The 23541-nt window shown below is 43.8% G+C and overlaps 1 protein-coding gene across 1 annotated transcript in view; it reads right to left on the bottom strand.

The window, feature by feature from the left end:
• Positions 1–23277, bottom strand: part of slc25a26 (solute carrier family 25 member 26) — a 48804-nt gene extending 25527 nt beyond the window's left edge. Inside the window, exons 1-5 of the mRNA XM_076751355.1 lie at positions 23102–23277; positions 21635–21791; positions 20080–20198; positions 13131–13235; positions 12262–12309 (exon numbers count right to left, since the gene is read on the bottom strand). Of these exons, the coding sequence (XP_076607470.1) occupies positions 12262–12309; positions 13131–13235; positions 20080–20198; positions 21635–21791; positions 23102–23134 (462 nt within the window). The 5' untranslated portion in view covers positions 23135–23277. The remainder of the gene's footprint in view (positions 1–12261; positions 12310–13130; positions 13236–20079; positions 20199–21634; positions 21792–23101) is intronic.
• Positions 23278–23541: the final 264 nt, after the last annotated feature.

The following is a 23541-nucleotide window of genomic DNA, read 5'->3' as shown; positions in this document are numbered from 1 at the left end:
TAAACATTGAGGCAAAACACGCAAGAGTGCACGGCAAAGAAAAATACAAAACAGTCACTAAAACCTGCACAGCTGAGTACATGCCAGAGAGGCACATACAAACACACACACAGCGTGTTCCTGCTTAGTGACACTCTAATGAAGTATGACAGATACGCGATAAGGATGAACGCTGTAGTACCCTGAGCTCTGACGGTGAGTGGGGGGGCCGCTGTTACTTCCCTAAAATAACTCCAGATGGACATTTTTTGAATGGCACCTCAGGCCCAGGGATGGAATAAATACCATTTCTGATATGGAAAATGAAAATTTTTGAAAATCAAATTGATGTTTACAGCGAATCACCGTCCACCTCACTTATGAATTACATAAAAAATGCATACTGACACATATAGAACAAGACACATCGTGTTTTGCCTTTATTGTACTGTATTGTATTTTTCATAATTTTATTTCTTTTTATCTTCGTTTTCACGTCATTATTACCATCCAAAAACAGTTAAGCAGTGTAATAATATGATTCAAGACGCAGCCAACTACAGTAACTGCAGCCGTGCTCGCCAATTCAATTTTCCAACGTCGTCCCCATTTTAACCACACATGGGCCGTTAATTATTTCCCTATTACAGGCAGCTCCATGTTATGTTTCTAAACACTGGAAACAAGTTGTGTGTGCACATATGAGCTAATGTCACACCTAATTTCTGCAGTGACGACACACGTTACACCCGGCAGTGACGCTGCAAAAACCCCTGGCTAAACATAGGAGCACTGGAGGGGGAGAAAGAGAGAGAGGGAGAGTGTGTGTGTGTGTGTGTGTGTGTGGCACCTAAGTACCCCTTAGGGACAGAGGGGTTCAGGGCCTTTTAAATAAATAAACAAACACATAAATAAAGTCAATCGATAGAAGGAGCCTGATCCGGCACTCCGGGCCTGTGTTTGGCCTCTCACTTCATAAGAGAGGCCTGAGGGAGAGACAGAGGGAGAAAGGAGGGGAGGGAGAGGGAAACTGAGAGTGCCAGAGAGAGAGAGAGAAAGAGAGAGAGAGAGAGGGAGAGAGGGAGGAAGGGGAGAGAGCGAGCGAGAGAGAGAGAGAGAGAGAGAGAGAGAGAGAGAGAGAGAGAGAGAAGGTTGGATTACTTCTCTCTTGGTGGTTGTATAGTGCTGGTTAGTGGAAGCCAAGGCCTGCTCTCTCTAGAACAGAAAAACAGGCCCCCATATGCTGTCTCAGTTCAAGCACGCACACGCACACACACACACACACACACACACACACCTGTCTTTACCCTCCCCTGAGGCACACTTCACACAAATCATACGCCTATCCAAACTTAAACCGATAACACATAGAAAGCATAACTCCCCCTGTGCTCAGTGCAGTTCCTCAAAACCTACATTTGTCACAGATTAGGGAGTTTGTGTGCATCCTGCAGCATGAGCACGCGTCCCTCTCAGGCCCAGACCGTATAACTATGGAGTGTTCTGCCTTAAGCAAGTAGCAATCACTCATCCCAACCTTTCCAGCTCCCCGGTGCTGTAAAAACTAGAACGAGAGTGAGTGCACTTGCTGAAGAATTCCATCTGACAGTTTTGAATGCCAAGGGCAGCTAAGCATGTGTGTGTGTGTGTGTGTGTGTGTGTGTGTGTGTGTGTGTTTAAACAAGCCAAACTAGGGAGAGGTTTGAGCACCGGCACATCTCCCGTGAGCAAATCGGATCGCAGCTGGCCCACGGTTCCCATAAGCCGCCGCAGCCCAGCAAATGAAGGCGCGGGGCAGTAATATTCCCGACAAATTAAGACTTGTTCTGAGGTGGAGGGGGAGCGAGAGGGAGCAGAGGAACAGAGAGAGGAGAGGTGGTGCCGGTGGTGGAGGAGAAACAGTGCGCTGGCAACGAGTCAAGGGAGCAATTCCATCGACATGAGAGAAATGCTTCCCAGAAACTCTGAATAATATTTATGTTGTGCTGGAGATTTTTTCTTCCTCCCACCTGTGTGCAGCTTGTTGCTTCAAAATGGACACCTGATACAGCAAAACAGGCGAAGGCACAAAGGGAAAAACACAAGCTTCCTTATCAACAGGCACCTGAGGCGTCTATTCCCCCGCAGCCTTTAATGGCGGGATGAGAAGTGCAGCCTGCTGCTGATGTAACACTGCAGTATCTCAAATGTTAAGGTAATTTATTTCTTATATATGAACCCCATGAAAGACTTAGTCTTTCATTCTGTTGACTGTTTGGGCAGTCACAGCCACTGACAGATGACATCCACGGCAGAGCGCACATTAGCCAGTGAATGGTGGTGTGGTGTGACACAGGATGCCCTGAGGGCCAGCCAATTAGCTGCTGACAGGAAGGGAGATGTATGGCTGCCTGAGAAGATGGCTGAGGCAGGGAGGAAGACGTGGGAGAGTGGACTGAGAGAAAATGTGTTGGTGCTGTGTGCCTGCATGGGAGAGGCTGGTGGTGCAGAGTCAGCTGGCTGGTGCTTACAGTGGGTGTGGCATTTTCTTTTCCAATTGTGCTTGCGAATAACTCAATAACTTAATTTAGAGAGATTTGAGAGAAAACATTAAGTCAAATGGTGCCAGTGATGCTAACCAACAGCACGGAATGATAAGTGTGTGTGATTTATGATTAAATTTTGTTGTGGAAGCCAGTGCAGACAGCCCGCTGAATGTATGAAAGACCAGCACTTCAATCTCTCTAACCTGCTAAGACACAGTGACAGGAACAACAGGGGCAATGCGGTTATTTGTGCAGGCTAGAGACACTGGGGGGATCAATATGAAGCCTTGGTTGGCAGAAAATCATGTTTCTGTCAGATTCTATGGTGGACAGCAGCACAAACAAATTCTGAATTTATGTGCAGGCACAAAAGTACACAGGCTTTAAAAAAAAGAGAGAGAGAAAGAGATAACATTCATCTACACAACCAACAGGACTTGACTATTAAGTGAGTGTGAAACCAAATGAAGAATGTCGTTCTTCGAGATTATATATTGCTAACTTGTTAGCATAGGTTAGCACTAAAATGTAACGATAGTTCATTGTTCTGTATTTTAACTGTACATGCAGAACAGTGGTTGTGCATCTGCATGCTAATAGTGGCTTACTATAACTGGGTGCCCTCACCTCAGTGCAGTATTTGCAATGAATGCAGGGTATTTTATGAACAGTTAAAAACAGCCAAAATCTGGCTTAAAGCAGAAAGCATTGCATGCAGTTTTCTGGCAAAATATTTGAAAAGTGTGTCTGTAACTAGAGGTGAGATTCAAGACTGTTAACGAGCCTCAGATGTGAGAGTTCCCTTTAAAGGAAAGAGCTAATGCGACACATCATGTGTGTCATGTGGCCGCAGTTATCCATCATGGTCATATCTGTGAAATGTGTATTTAGCTTTTATTCTTTTATCTTTATGTTTATTTTTGTCTTGTTTTGCTCAACCATCTTTTTTCATTTGCTTTTGACTCTTGAGCTGCTGAGACGAATGCATTTCCTTTTTGTAGGATGAATAAAGTTTATCTTATCTGATCTTATCCTATCGTGTTAGATTCTATAGATTATGGCAAATATAGATTTTTTTAAAAAAATGATATACTTATCACTTTCAATTAGTCTAGTTTGAACTTGAATGGGGTTGCTGCTAAACTTTGCACAGAATTCTATTACGTTTCATTTAAACTGGAGTAAAGTGGGCAGGAAGGTCCAGATTAAGACTGCCTGCTTTGATATCTGCAGCATGGCACACACACACACACACACACACACACACACACACACACACACACACACACACACACACACACACACACACACACACACACACACACCCCTCTGGGAGCAGTGCCCACAGCAATAAAACACAGACCAGAGTCGTTCCAGCTAACCAGTCACTGCCTGACTGCCAACTGAAATGTTTCTCTCCCCGTCTCTCACTAACAGAAACACATCTTATCAGCTGGGAATCAGATAAGAATGGCAGCAGCACAGCTGGAAATGACAGAATCTCCATAGTGAGAGAAGTGTGTACTGGCAGTGACGCAACCACTCTGAAAAAACACACACAGATAGATGAGTTAGTCAAACAAAACCATGCACAGACCCAATCAATCCATCACCGAACTTGGCAAAAGGCTGCACAACATAATATTGAACTGCACTTTCATTAGTGAGTATGAAAACACCACGTTATCCGGCTTATCACAGTTTTTCTCCATTACAAACAAAGCAGCTGCACCAATATTCAACGCTAATACTACTACTTCTAATAATAATAATAATAATCTTTATTTGTATAGCATCAAAGTGCTTTCCAACAAAGAAATCACATGCAGCAAGTGTTTCACATGAAAACAGAAACAGACTGAACATAAAAACAGGACACTTGATGGAAAATACTGAATTATAATAGGAAAAAGAAGAAGAAGTTTAAAAACAGAGTATACAGAATGCATGAAATCTAATTAATAAAAACTGTAATTTTCAGGCTCCTTATTAAAAAATTGAGGTCCTAAAGTATCAATTTAATTTCCACTAAGGTTGGAGGGTGGACATGCTCTAAACAGGTACTTAAAAATCGCTCCTTTGCATGGTTTGCAAGGACCTTCTTACTGCTTACATCAAACACAAACAAAAAATGTGAACTCTTTCATTAATTGGATGTGCTTCGAATTACGACTGTGGTATATCAAGCACAAATACCAAACCACGCAACAGCTCGGCTCACGTCGCCAGCAGCTCCAGCCTGGACGGCTGTGAGTGCAGACGAGTGTTGAATAAGAATCGCTCTGAACTCCTCGCCTCTGCTGGGGTTGAGTGAGGTGAACGCTTGCGGTGCGAGTGACACTTTATATTTCTTTTTTCCCATTGGACATTAAGCAGTGACATCACAGTGTGAACCCTGACATCCAGGTGCTCTGTTCCAGATGCTTTTGGGTTGTGAGCTCTCCTGCTAGCAGGACGGTGGTTGTGGCTGAGGAATCAGGGGCAGCTTTGAGTCTGGGAGGAGTGTTATGCAACAGAAAAACCCTGCACACTGCAAAACAATCCTGCAACTCATAATGTGATTGAAAAATGCAACTCAGTGTCTGAGTCGAAAATGATTTACTTTCCAAAAGCCAACTGAATTCGCAAGGGGTCATATTTTACAATCGAGCTGAACGTTAACCTAAATCCACAAAAATGAGAGATGAGACTGTCTGGTTTTGGAAAGGAGTGGAGAAACAGAGAGGGAGAAGGATGTGCATCGCTGCTTCTCATGAAAGAGACGTGGTGTTGTAATTACCATGTGCTTCCTCATGTCTGGCTATTACACAGCCCTGATTTATCCTCCTTCTACTCCCTTAACTTTCACTCTCTCCTGTCCCTCCAGGATGAAAATAAAACGTCAGTTACTTACAGTGGATCTGATTGAGGGTTTAACTCATGTAAAGGTTCCTTACAGTGACTTTATAGTAGGCTGCTTGACTGAGATGGGTATTACAGCAATAAGGCAGTTAGGGTATTATGTCACTATAATGCCTGCTGAATTCAAGTGGAACAGGTGTCCAATTCAAGCAACATCTGCATGGCGAGCATTGCTGTCAGGGGAATAATGCATCACACTCAATCAGATGCCAACACACAGGAGCATATTCTTGACATGTATTTCCTTCCACATGACATCCAAACCACTGCTGTCCCTTTTCCCTCCATTCCAGACCTACGTCCCCCCACCCTCTGTCCCTTGCCAGGCCGTTGGGGCTGTGTGCTATTAGAAACACATGTGGAGCACCAAAGGTTTTCTGCTCGCATTGAGACAAATGTGCGTACCCTTGTGGGAAGCAAACATAGCTCAGAGACCCAGAGAGACACGCTGACCAACATGGCCACCCTGGTCTTGTCCACAGCGCTCACACCGACGCAGACACTCATACAGCAGAGGGGAGAGGCATAAAAACAACTACCGTTGCACAGTTAAAACAACAGTGTCTTTTTCCTGGAAAAATGTCTGGCAGTAGATATTGTCTCCACACAAAATCGCAGAAACGCACGGAGAATCCCTGCATTACGAATTATAGCCACAATGATGGATTTTTGAGTGGACTGAAGAGCTCAATGGGGACAAACATACTTAACATAGTGTGTGATCCATGGCTCTCAGTGGCACAGACTTCCAATGCATCATCCTGAAAAGGGAAGCACAGAGAGCCCACACTGTGCCCCGGCCAAGTCTGCACAGAGCAGGAAGGCACACGTGGGGGTCTGACAGCATGGTAGCTAACTCTTTAAACACATCCTTCTGCAGAAGTCATTAATAAGACCACGTGTTGACCTTAGAAAGGTTACGTAGGTTTAGTCAGATTTACGGCAAACGTCACCATGCCAATGTCCAAAGCAGAGGGACAGGATGCGTCAGGGGGATGTAGGCGCACAGGCCAGCATGGATGCACGAGCCTGATTCCAAAAAGGTTGCAATACTGTGTAAAAAGTAAATAACGTACTTCAACCATTTGCAAACAAACTGGGTTTACCAGCAATAGTTTTACGCAGTGTTCCTGAGTCCATGTAGTAATAGTCTTTATACGATCATGTGATCACATGGTGGTGAACCTCGCTCCATCCTCGCTTGTGAACGACTACTTTTATACCCAATCATGATACTATTACCTGTTATCAATCAACTTGTTTACCTGTGGAAGGTTCCAAATAGGTGTTTTGTTGCTCCTGTCTCAACTTGTTTGAAATGTGTTGCTGCATTAAACTCAGAATGAGCTTATACTTACAAAAATCAATGGAACTGATGAGGTCAAACATTAAATACACTGTCTTTGTATTATTTTCAATTGAGTAAATGTCAAAATGGAGCAGTAATTCTGTTTTATTGATGTTTTACACAGCGACCCAATCGGGGGAGTATAATGAGGCACAGAGAAACAGAAAGAATGTGAAGATACAGATGTATTCACACAACTGCACTAATGTAAATGACAGGTGCAGCGAAGAAGCCCATCCATCTGTCATCCAGAATGGCGGTGGGAGTAAACCATTAATCCCTGGAGTGACGTCTTGTAAAGTGATAAAGATCCTTCAGTGACGAAGAGGAATCATTCGTTGTAGCTTGAGAAGGCCATCACTCTTCTTACATGGGTCAGCCTGACCCGCAAACAACTCAAACGGGGGCAGCATTCATAAAGGATGGTCCATAACTCATGTAGGTGGACAGATAGCAAAGAGATGAGTACTTTAAAATCTCACAATGTGAATGAACACATCAGGCTGAGGCCTCTCTGCAGCAGTGGATGGCTGCCTTTGAATTCATGTTAAATAAGTTGAGAACTAGGCTCATATTGTCAAGTTTCCTCTTTCTTTTGCTAGCTGTTAGTGGGCTTATCAATTAACTCAGAGACCGGGTGTAATAAGGGCTCATGCACAACACGGTGAGACTACTTTGTTCAGCTGCTGCACCTGTTTACCCACTTGGCATTCTTGCTGTGACCTGCTAAGCAGACAATCTTCAGACTGTGCCGTTAGGAACAACCATAACAACAAAACAAGAAAGTCTTTGATGCATGCCGCTTTTGTTGGCCGCTTGATGGAGCTCTGCTTGTGCTAGCCGCTGAAGGTAAAGCTCAGGCTCATCATCCCAAAACAAGCTCTTGCCATCCAGCCAAACACCTCCTTTGTAGTGCTGGCATGCTCCTCCCTTTTCTCCATCCACGCTGAGATAAGATCTATCTTCCCTTGTAGCCTCGCATATGAATAAGCAATGACTGGATGACTTACAATGAGATGAAAGATGTTTTTCAGTTTCCAAAAGCAGCATACATTCAACACACCTAGATGGCTCCTCTATTGATTCTCCATATTACAGAAACAGTCAAGCGCGCACACACACACACACACACACACATACACACACACACACACACACACACACACACACACACACACACACACACACACCCATCTATGGGTCAAGCCATGTCAAGGGTCAAATCTAAAGAGGTCAACAGGTTTTGCCAGAACTCTTAAGTCTACTCACTGATGGCAGTGCAAACAGATAAGGTAACACCAGTGGCTCACGTTCAACATTCGCCTCCATCTTTGACCCCAATCAAGCCAAACTCCATTTCACTGACAAACTGAAACATACAAATGTAAGATGACTCTTACAAAAACTTTGTAATATTGTAAAGTTTAATATCATCCTTAGCTTAATTAAGCTTTTTAAGGTGTTGAAATCATCTGAAGGGTTGGTTTGTTGTCTTGCTTTGAGGGACATACAGCAGCCGCTCTGATGATGTCCAACACAAAGCAGGAGGACACCTCCGCTAATTCACACACGTCCCACAAATCCTACTTTAAAATATGTAGAAGGAAATGCACAGTTTTTGCTTCCCCTGGCCTGGCTCTCTTCCCTCTTTGTGCTCTGTCTCTCCTCTGCTCTGTCTTAGTCATATGAGGGTGTATAAACATGAGCCTTGGTGGATCAGGGCGCACAGAGACAGGATATGAGAGTGATTCCCCCTCACCTCTTCCTTTTGAACCTGCGTCACAGACAGTGAAAAGTGGCCCCTGTCCAAAAAAGGGCCACGCAGGGGTCAGCTCTGCTCTGCTGCCTGCCTGTTGATACAGTTTCAACCTCAGCATCCCAGCAGTGGAAGCAGAACTGCCTCGCTCACAGTCATAACTCAATGTGCACGACACAAACATGCAAACTCATAAAGCTGCATCCAGTATAAGAGAAGCCGAGCGGGGCGGTAAACAACAAGGGCGACCAAACACAGTGAGGGAGAGGGTGACTAGGACCCCAAGGGGCAGAGGTGCTCTGCAAGGAAGAGGGAGTATGAGTGTGAGAGAGTGTGGTAGGGGGCTGGTGCTGAAACGATTAGTCAGTCAATGGGTTAGTTGTTTGTTTGTGATTTTGAAGGAAAAATGCCAAAAGCTTTTTCTTATTTACTGAATATCTTTGGGTTTCGAATTGTTAATGAGAAAAAACAAGCAATTTTTAGACCTCACCTTGGGTTTTAACTATTTTCTGATGTTTTATAGTCAAAACAATTGAGAAAGTGGTCGACAATTATCAACAGATAATTTTCTTTCAGACTCTCTGGCCAAAAAACCAAATTGCATTAACTAACAAATTGTGGGGGCATCATTTACTTTTTTCTTCCATTCTATGGACCGAACGATTAATTGATCAATCAAGAAAACAAATTCACAGACCAATCAATTATGAAAATAACTGTTTGTGGCCTTTACAGTCAGAAGTGTGGTAGGTATCTAATAGCTGTAACAACCATCATCAAAACACCACATGCAGGAATATTGTTTTTGGAAGAAAGGTGTTCCACAGACTTTGATAATCCAACAAGGAGCACTGAAGCTGGTCTGGAGGCTTGTGTTCAAAACATTACGTTGGTTTTTCCTTTAATTTGTCACCCATCTGTAGCTCAAAGTCAGCCCACGACTTGCTCTAAAACCAATCACTAAAAACCTTAAAATCAGTTCGAAAACAGGACAAAGCTCCAGAAATCCCAAAGTTGGAGCAACGTAATCTGGCCTGTTGATATCAGTTAAAACCCAAGTCAGCAAGTCTTTCCTCAGAGCCAAACCCCTGATGGAGGAAGCAGAGAAGGGATCAACCAGGGATTGAAGAGGAGAGGGATAAAGAGGAAGCAGAGGTGTGGAGGACGCTGGATGGAGAGGTGTTTCATAAGCCCCACTGCCAGATCCTGTACCTCAGGTTGCCAGGTCCCAGCTGCTGGGGTGGAGAGACCTTAAGCTGGCTAAAGAGAAATATATATAATACCAGTAACGGGAAGACTTGGAACACATTTTTCATCACTAAACTGTTGAAGTCTCACATTAGCAAGCTCAATTACCTTCCTTGTCTGTATGCGCACCTGCTTTCAGACCTGAGTGGTGCAAGAGCATGAGAAATATATGCAGTGAGGCTGTATAGTATCGTCAATCAGAACATGTTCAAGGCTCTTCAGTCGACTGTGTCAGACGCTGTCAGCTTCACTTACACCTGTGCCCACGCGGCCCTCCTGCCACCACATTACCAAATTACTATCTAATAACCTATCTCAGGCTCATTACTCAAACTCAAATTGGAGCAGTTTAGATCAAATCCAAAATCACCTTACAGCACTTTAGATCAGAAAAATAAAGGGCTCGCCATAAAAAAAGCCATCATTTTCACTGCAGAGACTGCTGCTCATAAATGTCAGAAGGCTGGATTGGTGTATTGGGGAAGCAGGGAGACAGAGAAGGGGGGGGGGGGTGAGTGCAGAGGGAGTCAGGAGAGAGAAATGAGAGAAAGTCAGGCACAAATATCTACGGCAGCGCTAATCTTAGCATGCCCTCTAGTGGTAGTAGGTGGTATTATCTAAAAGGAGAAGCCTATCAGAGCTTGAAATCAGGGATCCTGCCAAAATGACAGGCTTCACCTGACGATGAAATATAAGCAGAGCCTTGATTAAATATGAGTAGACTCTGGGCTAATTGCATTTTCATAAAATGAATACAAATTAACCCAGACAACAGAAAAGTCTGTGTGTGGGACTCAAAACAAGTGTACTCTTTCTTAAAATACCAAACAAAGTATTGCGGAGGTTAATAAATACGCTCTCATTTTGTTGTGTTGAACAAAGTCATTTTTCTCAGCACAGTTTTATTCATCACAATCTGAATCTCATTGATTTCATGCTCTATTCAGCTGGAACCCAAAAGGTGCCAACTGACAGTTTCTTTTACTTTGAGGGTTGACGACAGTAAAGATTAATGTGGTGCAAAAGAAAAACAAATGTAATGCCTATTAGTCAATAGTCCAGAAAAGGCTCTTAAGTAAAACTTAGGGCATTGTTGGGGTGAGCTGCGTGCCTCCATAACTGTGTAAAAGTTTCTCTGATACATCTGATGATCTGGATGTAGGTTGGTGCTACAAAGTGAAGCAGACCACCGAATCAGTCCCACCTCCGCTCCACCCTCCAGACCGTAGTCGATCCTCACACACGCTGCACTAACGTGATATCATGCCCATCAGAGATGCCTTCAGAACCCTAATGCATATATAGCATAGAGAGGACCCCAATTAGTGGGCCAGCGAGACAGGGGGAGTGGGGGGGGGCACACCATACCACATAAACAAACTTATCTTGACAGGGTCGCGTGGTCAAAGGAGAGAGATGTGCGGATAGCGAAGGAGGCCGAGAGAAAATGAATTACCTTCCTGACACACGTCAAAGCCAATCACCGCAGAGCATCCCTTGCCGTTCCCGCGCCCCCAAATCCCTGCCGCCACCATTGCGTTTCATCCGCCAGTGTTAGTATGCACACAGGCCATGCGCCAGCCTCCAAATGTATTCATTTATTCAGAGCCCCTCGGAGAAATCACAGTGTCTTGTTGTCCTTTTTTTCCCCAGCTGTCCAGATGGAATTTGCGTGAATAACATCAGTTTAGTGAGGCAGAAAATAAGTACAGGCTAGCACAGCAGAGGGGACTAGATTACGCCCTCGCCCACCCCACCCCCCAAAAAAAGGATGGAAAGACAAGTGTCACCTTCATATACTTCTTTCTCCCTCTCTGCCTCCTTTTCTCTTTTTCTTTTCCCGGTTTACTGAAACTTATCAGGTGGTGGGGCAGGCTAATATGAGAGATCTATAAAGCTTTTGCTGCAATTATTTTGTTATCATGTACTGCAGGTGCAATTAAACAGAAGATCATGAATCAAAGAACTAAAGCGGCTTTTTTCATTACGGAAAGGTGAGCGACCATGAAGCGAGCGCAGCCCAATTTTCATTTATCCTTGTTTTGTTTTGCATTTATAACACAACTAATTGCATTAATTAATCAGATGTACTTCTAATCCAAGGGAGAGCATCTTGCACAAGTAATTGAATGAGATGAAAGTGAGGGGGAAAAAAACTGTAAATCAATATTTCCAACCTCACTAAAGCCCAAGAGAAATTAAAATGTCTTCTGTCAGAAGAGTGGAAAGCCTCAATTTTCATTGAGCCTATCAAAAAGAATTCACTGCAGAGCCTTCAAGGAGTCCAGTAATTGTCTTTAGTCTAAACTCTTGAAATTGATTTCAGTAGAATCTGTAAGATGTGCTCTGCAATTTCCTAAAACTAAACTTTACCAAAGACAGACATAACAAGTGTGTGATCTGCTTTAGTACAGCTGTTATTGGTTGTGATTGTGATCGCTAATGGACGACAGAGAGACCTGCTGAAATGGGTGAGGGGGAGAAAGCAGCTGAATGAATCCTACCTCTCTGAGAACTGTACTCCTGTATCCTCTGTACAGGCCTCGGACACCCTGCTCAGAGAGAACAGAAAAGTTTCACAAAGACACATTTATTACAACCACAGATGCACACTTGATTTGAATGACAAACATTTTCCTTTTAAAAAATCATCAGTGATGTATTAATACATATTACAGAGTCATTATTAGAAAAGTAACTAAGTTCAACATTTCACAACAATGAATTATTCAAGTTTTTTAATTAATCTGTGAAATCATAATATGGAAACAAAGAATACCTCCAGTTTATTACAATTTAGATCATAGGTTTGGTCTTCTTTTTTACCATTCTACCCTCATTTTACTTATCAAAGCAAGTGCTGAGAGCTGGGATAGGGTTGAGGCGTCGGTGTGCTCCAACCTAAGCTCTCGGATGGTCTAACGTCGGGGTTAAGATGAAGGCGGAAGTGCCGTAACATGTCAATTCGTGCACGAGCAGTTGCCTGTGCCTGAGCAGTTGCCTGTGCCGGTCAACAAGTGATTTTGCTCCTTTGCTGTTTTCTTATCACATGGTAATAATAATGATGATATCTTGACATTTGAGAGGGCTAAGTGTTTCCACGCCCAGCCCCACCTCTCTCTCTATCTCCTTCTCTCTCATGGTGTGCACAGAAAATAGACCAGACGCTGAAACTACTGCTGAAAATCCCGATCTAGCTGCTTTGAGTCCTGTCTGAACGCAGCATAACAGCCTCAGCATGAACCCCCATAATTCAGCATTTAACTTGGTGAGCACAGTGTTACTAACAATGATGGCCAAAACCACAAAAAATGCCAACAGTTGTAATAAACCGGAGTTATCCTTTAAGAAAGTGCCTTTGACTGCTGTGTACCTCTTCTCTGAGTGTAGCCAGCAGCATGTGGTAGGTGGTGAATGAGGGTGAAGCCTGGGTCCTCTGTTTGACCACCTCAGTGGGCACCCGGATCAGACAAGCAACCTACAGGATGGGAAGAACATGAGTAAACAGACACTGTCCACCGGTGCCGCCTGAATACATAAAATGTCAATTTATAGTACTGCATTTCCTTCTGCAGGGCTTTTCATATCAATAGATATCCCTCCCCGACACACACTCCCCCCAGTGCCCTTTAGCTGTACATGATACTAGCCTGTGTATGCTCTTGCTATATGGCAGGTAGCCATCATATGGCACAGCCTGAGGAGATGTTACACTTTACACGGAGCTAGTGGGCTAACGAGTGCTTTAGTTAGCATCCAGTTGGGCCAATTAACAAACCAGGGCACACAGGAGACATGACACCTGAGCAATAGGTAAAAAGGTCACCAGGCTGACGGTGTTATCTGTGTCCAAAGAACATGCGTTTCCATCAAACATGCTCATAGATCGAAATACACATGCACACCTCCCGCTACAAGCTCCAACCCATCCACCATATGTCAACAAAAATCTGGACTGCCAACAGCTAGTGAAGACAGACATGAATATTTATGCTTTCTAACTCCCATCGCCCTAAAGGCAGGCAGGCAGGCACAGCTGCCCACCTGGCGACTTGATTTCCCATTTATCCTGCATTGGAGCGGAAATACTGGCTAACAGCAAGCAATCTTCCAGAGCGATTGGTGAGCCACCCCCCCACTGTGACTCCCCTTGGTCATACACATGCCAGTCTGCCGGTGCCACCCTCACCACAGCACCATGATGTGGGGGAAAGAAAAAGAGTGATGGAGGCACTGCAATGAAGACAAAATCCTTCCCCGTTTTGCTCCTTCTCCTTTCAGCTATTCAGACTGATTTAGCGTTTGGGCCCATCTGAAGTTTTAGAGGAGGTGGGCCCTGGAGGATCTGCCGCTGTACTCTGAGAGGGTGAAGGCTACACCAACAGCTGCTAGAGGGCTCACTTCTGTCAGCCACTCGTCCTTTCTGTCGTCTCCTCCGCCAGACATCAAGGACACTTTATGAGCGAGAATGTGAACATTTGTGAAGCACAAAAGGAAAAAAGTCAGCAGAGCCGGAGGTCAAGTGAAATGACAGACTGCCCAAAAGATTTTACAGACATAACGTGAAACTGTACAGCCACACTTCCTGCACTGCATCTCCAAAAATCCTGTTCACTATTGATTATTTGGTCCATTTCTCAGCTTTGTTTTGACCTTCAGTGTACCACTTTTGCTACAAGAGACTGCGAGTTCCTCCTCCTTTCATCAGACAGTGAGCAGGTAAACCTCATTCTCTGTACATAAGTGCAAAAACAAGACTTGAATGAGTGTCTATGGAGAATTCAGCACGATTTTTCTCGGCATTTCAGGTGAGTATGACCACAGTCTAGCTGAAACCGAACCACAGGACAACAGTACCACCAAGTGGCCAAACCTCCACCTGCATCACCTCCCTGGAATGACTAAGCCTGCTGCATCCATCTCAGAGATCTCATTTGCGCTCCCTTTGGTCAAGTTACCGTTTATAATACATTGTACATCATGTTTTCCCCAAACCAATTCTCCAAAGGACCAGAATAAGGCAGCTAAATAGAAAGAAAGTGGCTATGACAAGTAATTACTGACGTAATTGGATGTGGGGCCTGGAGTTGAGACGGCCTTTCTCTCCTGTCACTGCAGAGGGGAGGGCAGAATGAGCCAGAGATTATACCAAATAAATTAGGGACATTGTTTATTTGGGAGTAATTTGCGCACCTGGGGAAGGGGAGAACGATGTTGGGTGGATGGAAGATAAAGTGTGTTGCCACTGCAGCCATTTCAGATCTCTGAAAACAGCAGAAAGTGGGGGAGCGATGGTGATGAATCAGAGCATGATAGGACTGGGGCTCTGAAAAGTCTGGATAATAGAGTCATATCCTGTGTGGAGGTCTAGAGGTACAAGCCAGATTCCAAAAAAAGTTGGGTCGCTGTGTAAAACATCATTCACACAGAATGTGATTGCTAATTTGCTAATCCTTCTTGAATCGAAAACAGTACAAAGACAGTATATTTAATGTTTGACCTGATCAACTTCATTGAATTTTGTAAATAGTTGGGACAAAAGCAACTAAAGACTTGGGAAGTCGTGGAATGCTCCAAAAACACCTGTTTAGAACATTCCACAGGTAAACATGTTCATTGGTAACAGGTGACAGTATTATGATTGGGTATGAAAGGTGTTATTTACGTTGAACCCAGTGTCCAAGATTCTTTGGAATCTGGGTTGTAGAATGCCACCACACTTCAGAAAAAAGAGCAAACAAATGAAAGAAGAAGAAAGAGAGAATGGACTTAAGTAGAAGTCCCTCATTACCAGTCAGGCTTGTTACCTCATGTTCAGGGGAAGGCTGTAGGTAGAAGGCTGTCAGGATGACAGATGTCTGTTTCTTTATCTACTTTGATTACCCTTTATTCTCAGTGCTTTTCTCTGTCTTGTAAACTTATTATAAACCCATTGGCAGTCTTTTAAATTCCCGCTACCATTCATCTTTATTTACAAGCTGTTGGATTCGTCAAGCAGCATTAATTAGGAGTCTGCCTGCCTGTGATTGGAGCCTTTCACTTTCCCTTGGCATGTTGATGTTAATCCAAAAGACAGAGCATGTTTTCAATTTCCAGCACTGGCCACCAAACGACAAGGTACGAAGCCGGCGCTCAATCATGGACGAACCACAGTAAGGAATGGGAAATTAGCAGAGACTCACAGCACATTATCAGCATAACCAGCCAATCAGTGCACAGATTGAGTCATTTCATCCCTCGAATGGCCATCAGGACACAGTGGTCAGTCTATCAGGACCATTTACAACAGGTAAGAAAACCATACAGGCTGCACCATGAGCCTCAATTATTTGGATTTATTTGTCATTAAAAAATATTCACCACCAAAACAAACAATTTGCCAAAGAGGAACTGCTGCAGTCACACATATAAAGAAACGATGTCCTGACAACTTAAGCCTAATTTTAACAATGCCAAAACTAATAAACAACGCTCCATCTGAAAAATCTGCTAAACTGCTTCATCTCTTACTTAACACGTCTCTGTCCATCATGAGACAACAAGTGGAACTAAACATGCTCGGAAACCCTCTTACATCTGCTGTTACACTCATCTATGGTGGAAAAATAACTCAATGTCAGAATCCCTCCTGAACAAAGATATCAAATCTCAGTAGCAACACAGTAAGGCCTGTGTGGACCTCAACATGTACGTGGCTGACCCTGAAAGCCACTATGAACCATCACACAGTACCACTGCCAAACACCCACGACTTTTCTGGGTTTTTGATCACTCGCCCAATCCTGGAAACACATTATAGCACAGAGAAAGACTGAAATACGGGTCGACAAAGGGAGGAAGGAGACGGAAGAAAAAAGGTCATGAAGAAAAAGGGAAGTGATGAGGACACTGTGTGTCTCCAAATTTGAAACAACAGCCAATAAATCACAGAGCGTGGCGCTGCTCGAAGGCGATGCATGGATTATTTCTCAGTGCCAAGTTAAGTGGCTGCCAGTTTCTCCCCCCAAAACTCCTCCCTCTCACTCCCTCCTTCTCGCTGTCCCCTATCTTGTCATGTCACACTGTATTTTCCAGTACATCCTCTCACAGACGTGTGGTGGCGAGGTGGTGTTGGGTGGGTGGGGGTTTATAGATGCAAGAGAAGCCCGCCGCCTGGCCTTGACAAATGAGCTTTCAGGGCAGACGTCGAGCGAATGGGAATGAAGATAAATCTGATCTAATGGCTGGATAACAGCCTGCTAGAGCCTGACAGACGCCATCAGCTTACACATTCTTTATGGGAGCGTCCCACCACCGCAGTCACGCAACCATCAGGACACTGCTGGCGAAGATGGGGTGGGGGGGTGGGGGGGTGGGGGCTACTCTAGTTCTTGTGACTGTCCTCCTCTCTGTCCTGCTTCTGTTTACAAGTTAAGTCAGGCGGTAAGTCGGTTAATACTGAAATAACAATAGTTATGACATTTGAAGGTCTCCATCCAACAGCCCTACTTAATTTCTGCTTGTATTTGTGTTTCTGAAATTACATATTTCCACAACCTGTGATCCTCAATCTAATGAACGTATTTAGGTCTTCATTGCCAAAATAATGATTCCGGTAAGTTTTAACTGGCCTTGGTGAGGCTTATTCTTCCTAACCATTCCTCTTTACCCTTGATGAACATCTGTTAGACCCAAAGGCTTCAATAATAAGATGAAAATTGCTAAGATTCAAGTGTGTATAAGTGCTCTTCCTTCTTTCTTTCAATTCCCATCTCATGCTTTATGCAGAATAAATCCTGAGCTAAAAACTCCCTCCGGTGTGATCATAATAGCCTTTGACTGAAGTCCATATCTAGTAAGTTAGTGTCAAGTCAAGCCCATCATCCACGGAGTGAGGCTTTGGGATGGGATTAGCAAAGCAATAAGTCCCATAAAGCTTCTGTTGTGAATGTTGCGGAGTGGAAACAGTTGGTAAAACACAACTAAATGGACTCCTGGGGAAAGGATCATGAGCTGATGAAGGGGTGGGGTGGGGATGTCAGACGAGGACCAAATAACAAGTTGCTTCTTCCTCTTCTTTAAGTTCCTGTGTGTCAAAGGCTGCCTGCACCCAGCTGCTCCCAGCTAAGGAGAGACAAACAGGAGGAAGAGCAGCAGAGAAACACAATAAAAACAAGTGACCCTGTCTTATACTGGCAGAACACAACATAAAATGCAGAGTGGGAGATGAAATATAATGCTAATGAAAATCTGTTTTGAGCTTGCTTTCATGTTGACAGTGTGATTTGTGTTTAACGATTAAGGTTTGGACGCAGGTACCTTCCTGCTTGTGTGGCTTCAACATAGCCAAATAAGAGAACTTTAGCTGCTAAATGAAACTGTCTCCCTCACACTTAGATTTCCCTCTGAAATATGACACAACACAGGCCTTACAGTCACAAAGCAGATGCTAAAGAGGCACCACGTGAGGCAGCTGTCTTCTTTAAGGGTATAAAAGAAGTAATGGTGGATTAAACCTGGAGGATACACACACTGAACTGAGCAGGTGGCCTACAGCTAGAGGACCTTCAGAGCACTGAGATCACGTGACTGATGTAAGATTCATGTTCTAGTCATCATTAAGCATGGCTTGAAGGGTTTGGCAGAGATAGAATGTACCTGGAGAAAGACAAATAAACCATGACAAAACAATATGATCCATAACAAATTAGTTTTCCCCCCACGATTTTCCAGAGGCCATGGTGACATCTTCAAATTGTTTGTATTCTCCAAAGTCCAAAGGTATTCTGTTTCCACTGATATCAAACAGAGAAAATCAGAAAAGCATGCTGATTTGAGTCTATCAATTGACTAATTACTTAATCAACTAATTGTTTCAGCTGTCAGACATGACAAGCACACTCCACCCACTTGGGCAAAACTTAGCCAAGCTTATGTCAGATCCTCGATGCAATAACTTTTAATTAAAAATCATTAGCAATGACTGAGGAGACAAAGAATCACATGTGGCAGCTATTGCATCATAGTGCAATGTTTAGGCCATGTACAGGGCAGCGCTAGGGTAGGCCTTTCATGGATAAGCCCGAAGATTACGCTCTTTGAACAAGACGTATCCAGTTGCCAGAGTGCGGTGCGATACCGCCCCTGCTCTGCTCAGCTCCACTCCCTAGGATTTGTGCCTTTGATGTGCTCAAATCCCAAACAGCAGGAAAGGGGTTAAAGGTAGCTGCAACCTCAGCCTCACCTTTCGCGCTCATCTGGACCGTGCCGTAGACAGAAAGTGGAAAAATGCACAGATTGAAAGGGATGTGTCTTTTGCATTTTTTAGCCATTAAATTATAAAAAATCAAATAGTTAATGCACCTACCATCTTAAAAAATCGATTTTCCCTTGTTTTTAACATGTGTGGGTGTGACGTAGTTGTGGGAAGTAGATCTCTCTTGTTAGAGATGCTATTCTAGACACTATTAAGTACATAAGTAACAACTACACATTCATTTAAGAGCAAAAAGCGAAATTGACAAACAAGAGTAACGTGTCCTCTTCTCAACACTGTGAGACACAGAGACACAGATATAGTCAAGCACAGTGAACACCCTCCCATGTGGAATCATCCCATTTCATAAACATGCAAAACTTGGCTAAATTACAGTACATCCATCCAAAAGCCATGAATACTGAAAACCTAGTATTTTGCAGAAAGCCATGGTATAGCAGGGGGGCATCCCTTTTCCATACCCACCATCCCTCTATCCCCCTTCATGCCAATGTTAATACGCGTGGCCCCCATATGGTTCAGATTCTGTGGTTCACTGCGAGTGATTGGGAGAGGATGGGTTGAGGAAATTGCGTTGCTGTTGGTTTCAAGCCTGAATTCCCCAGACTAAATTGGCAGAGTCCAGGGGCCTGAGCTGGGAAAGTAGATGAGTCAATAGGCAGTAATGAGATCTTATTTACCCAGCTAGAGGGGGAAATGCTGGGAGAGTCCTGAGGAAGCCCCTTTAACTCACCCAGCTGGAGCTCGGGGCCTACAGCCAAAACCACATGCATACTTGCCCCCACCCGCCTTCCCCCTCGGCTGCTGCCCCCTTGCAAGGCAATAACGTTAACAGACATGCCGTTGGCGTTCATTTGGGACTTACAGTGATGGGAAAGGAACAAAGAGGGAAGGTCGAGTGTGCGTAAGAGCAACAACAAGTGCGTAAAGCAGCTGGCCTTCTCTGAGCGGAACGACTGAGAATGCATTAGGCCTGCACAAATAAACGTGACCTGAGAAGTGCACTGGCAGAGTGGGAGGAAGAGAAGAAGCAAAAAGTTGGGGAATGAGAGACAGGAAGACTTACTACTTCTCCCAGGGACGCAGCCAGCATGTGAGTGACAGGTGCCACGTGTGGTGCCGCTAGCACACCGCCAGCGCCGAGCAGGGACTTTGTGAAGTCGTAGGTGACAAAGAAAGCAGCAGCTGTAACCAAGCAGAACCACAGCCATTTAAGGCCCATTAGTCAACCAGCATACAGCAATTAATATCCCTCACTACCACTGACAGGGGAGAAACCGAGGCGCAAGCGTGTGTGGGCATGTGTGTCTGTCTGCATGTAGAACAGGGCTAAAAACTGAGAAAGTTAAGTTCTGTCTTACTCCCACTAGTCACATACATTCATCCTGCAAAAGTGTTGAATTCTTTAGCAAACAGCAGAATATGCCCATGAAAAGGGCTTGAGCCATACTGACCTATGAAATAATCATTAGATTTATGCAGTTGTTTGATTGAATCGTCTACCGATTATCAAATACCAGTACTATTTGCACCCTATAGTACCCAAATAGAGCATCCTTAATCCAAAGTGGTTCTTTGAATTATTTTTGTCTACTCCATTTGGAGATGCAGCCGACTAACTTGGTGCATTTGCAATGATACAGATTGAAAAAGTTTGTTTATGGATGCAGTGTTGTGTTATAACTGACACTCAAGCTGAAAATGACAAAAACAATTAACTGCTTGTTGAAATGACTTTTGCCTCAAGCTGTCTGATGGTGTGAAAACCATTTAAAAGGTACTATGTGTAGGATTTAGGAGGATCTATTGGCAGATATGGTGTATAATCACCTGAAAATAACAATTGTTTTGTTTTCGCTATCTTAGAATGAATGAGCTCTTTTTATCTACAGAGGGAGGGTCCACTTCCACGGAGTCCACCATTTTGCACCACCATGTTCCTGCAGTAGGCCAAAACAAATAAAGCAACCACTGTCTCTCGAGAGTGCCTTTCGTGTTTTCCATGTCTTTAGCATCCGCCGTACAGGAGGATGAGGTGAGGACTATTCAGTTGGTTGCAACCTTATTGCTAGATGCCACTAAATCCTACACACTGGAGCTTTGGAGAGAGTGTCAGGCAGTTTTAGGTTTCACTATACTATTCTGACTTTAATAAAATTAGGATTTTAAAGTCAACTTTAAAATCCAGGTCCTCCTTACTCCTGTAATTGTACAATAAGTAATTCTTTTAAAAAGTCTGGTCTAACCAAGAAACAAATACGGAACAGAAATCTGACATCTTTTGAACGTGGAGCGCCCTGCTGACACTGCCAACCAACAACAGAAGTCCACAAAGTTATGCTCGAACTCATTATCACTGCGCTGTGTGACTTTAGGTGTGACAAGAGAACCAAAATAAATGAATATACAACAGTTTAAAGACACACACATAATTCAAACAGTTACTTTGTGGGTGTCACAATCCACACAGTCAAAGGTTACGTCTCAGATTGACCCCACAACAAAGAACAATCTTGCTTGTTTGTATGTAGTACATCTCTGGGAGAATGTCAATTACAAACAATACTGAGCAGTGAAGCTTCATCAGAATATATATCCAACTGTCCCAGTGAGCATCTTACCATTGGGGAAGGAGCCGACAGCAGCAGATGGGACTCCAGCGTATATGCCCCTGAAGCCTCCTGCCTTGTAGAAGCCTTGCTGACTCTGAAGTCTTGTCTTAATGGTGTCCAGGGGGAAGAGGGTCAGATCCACACACATCCCTGCACAGCCTCCTGCCTGAAGAGGCAATGATCCCTTTGTGAGATGTCATACTCTCTCTATAACACCAGTGGTGGAAGACATACTCAGATCTTATACTTAAACCTGCATTCATTGATTTTTTGGGCTACTTGGGGGTCAATGCAACAAGTTGTAAACACAACACTAACATATTATCATCTTGTAAAAGCTGAAATGAAAGGTTAACAGTTGCCAATTTCCATATCCAGCAGACACAGACAGAATAATTTCCAGTCATGTTTTTAACCACCTGACAGATGTGAGCTCAATGATCACTCTGCTTTTAGCTCTGTCTTAGTCTCTACCAACTCCTGAAGGAAATATCAGGCTCACCAGCTGCTAAACACTCCACTACATTCACCTGCTAGTTACTAACTTTGTCAGCTCTTTAAGTATAAGTACTTGAAAATGCATTCATGTAAGGAATGTTGTACTACATACTGGTCTATACTTTCTATCACTGTGCAACACTATAATAAATGTGCAATAACACAATGAAAGAGGGGTTTTCATTGCACTACAAACAAATATCTTGCCATCACTATCTGTCTTTTACCTCTACTGGCCTGTCACGTCCTCAAAGAGGTGCTCTTCTTTATGTCTCATCATAGTGAAAGGCCACAAAAAGGTTCTCATGTCCCCAAACACTTGAAAAGCGGCTGTCCCTGTCTCACATGCCTTCTGTTACTTTGTCGTTATTGTTTAACTGGTAACTGTTACCAGTTAAACCAATACCAATGTTAAACATTTCGGTCGTTCCCTCTTTGACCAGAAAACAAAACACAGCTGAGAGGAACAATAAGTCTTGATCTGTCAGGTGAAAAGGGCACACGTGTATAAGCCCGTCCCCTGCGCCCAGGCTCGTGCGCGGTCAGACGACCGTGACTCCACACGAACAGACGCTCCTTTCCACAGGACTCGCCAGGACTTGCCGGTTCCGTCTTAAAGTATTTACAGTAACACTTAGTGTCTAGCTTTATCTGTGATAGCAGCCATAAGAACACAGTTAGCTACTTCCCTTAAAGACTCTTGTATTCTTCGAGCTTGAGTAACTCTGATGTCGATTTAAAATACACGAATCTGTGGCTGCAGCAGGTGACACAGCTCCTTGCGGTCAAACCTCGTTTCCGGCTAGTCTGATACTGTCCTTTGCAGTCAGTTCAATTCTTTAGTGACTTACACGCAGACCACAAACAAAACATATCCACCACTAAACAAAAATTGTGATTAAATGTGTTAAAATGAGAGGCTGGTTGATGGAAATGTTAACACGTATCATGACAAACAAGACAAAATTGATACTTTACCACCAAGGACGCGACGAACTCTCGTCTTTCCATCCTCCGCGCTCAAAAACTTGCCGTACAAGTGGCGCAGCCTGTAAATTTTTAATCTGCTGAGTATGCTTGACACTCAACTGCAATCAAAACATGCCTGTCAAGGACGCTGCCATCTTGAATAGACCACTTCCGCGTGACGTCATGACGCACGCTACACACGTGATGTGATGTGAATACATAAACTGTCGTAGGTCTATACTACACTGCCTTTAAATACCACCGAGACTTCAGGTATCAGTGTGCAGGCATGTAGGGGATGAGCTTAGAAAGAAAAACATAAAACTAAGAGATGACTAAAAAGAAAACTCACACTGTGTCTGTGCTCATGGTGAACTGGTCAGAAATAACAGGACTGAGTAAAGACATATTCACCCACACTATGTATGTCTTCTAATGTAGCCTACGAG

Source organism: Chaetodon auriga, chromosome 2, assembly GCF_051107435.1.
Source record: "Chaetodon auriga isolate fChaAug3 chromosome 2, fChaAug3.hap1, whole genome shotgun sequence".
Classification (NCBI taxonomy): Eukaryota; Metazoa; Chordata; class Actinopteri; order Chaetodontiformes; family Chaetodontidae; genus Chaetodon; species Chaetodon auriga.
The sequence above is the reverse complement of the archived record's forward strand: the minus strand, read 5'-3'. Positions and strand labels throughout refer to the sequence as shown.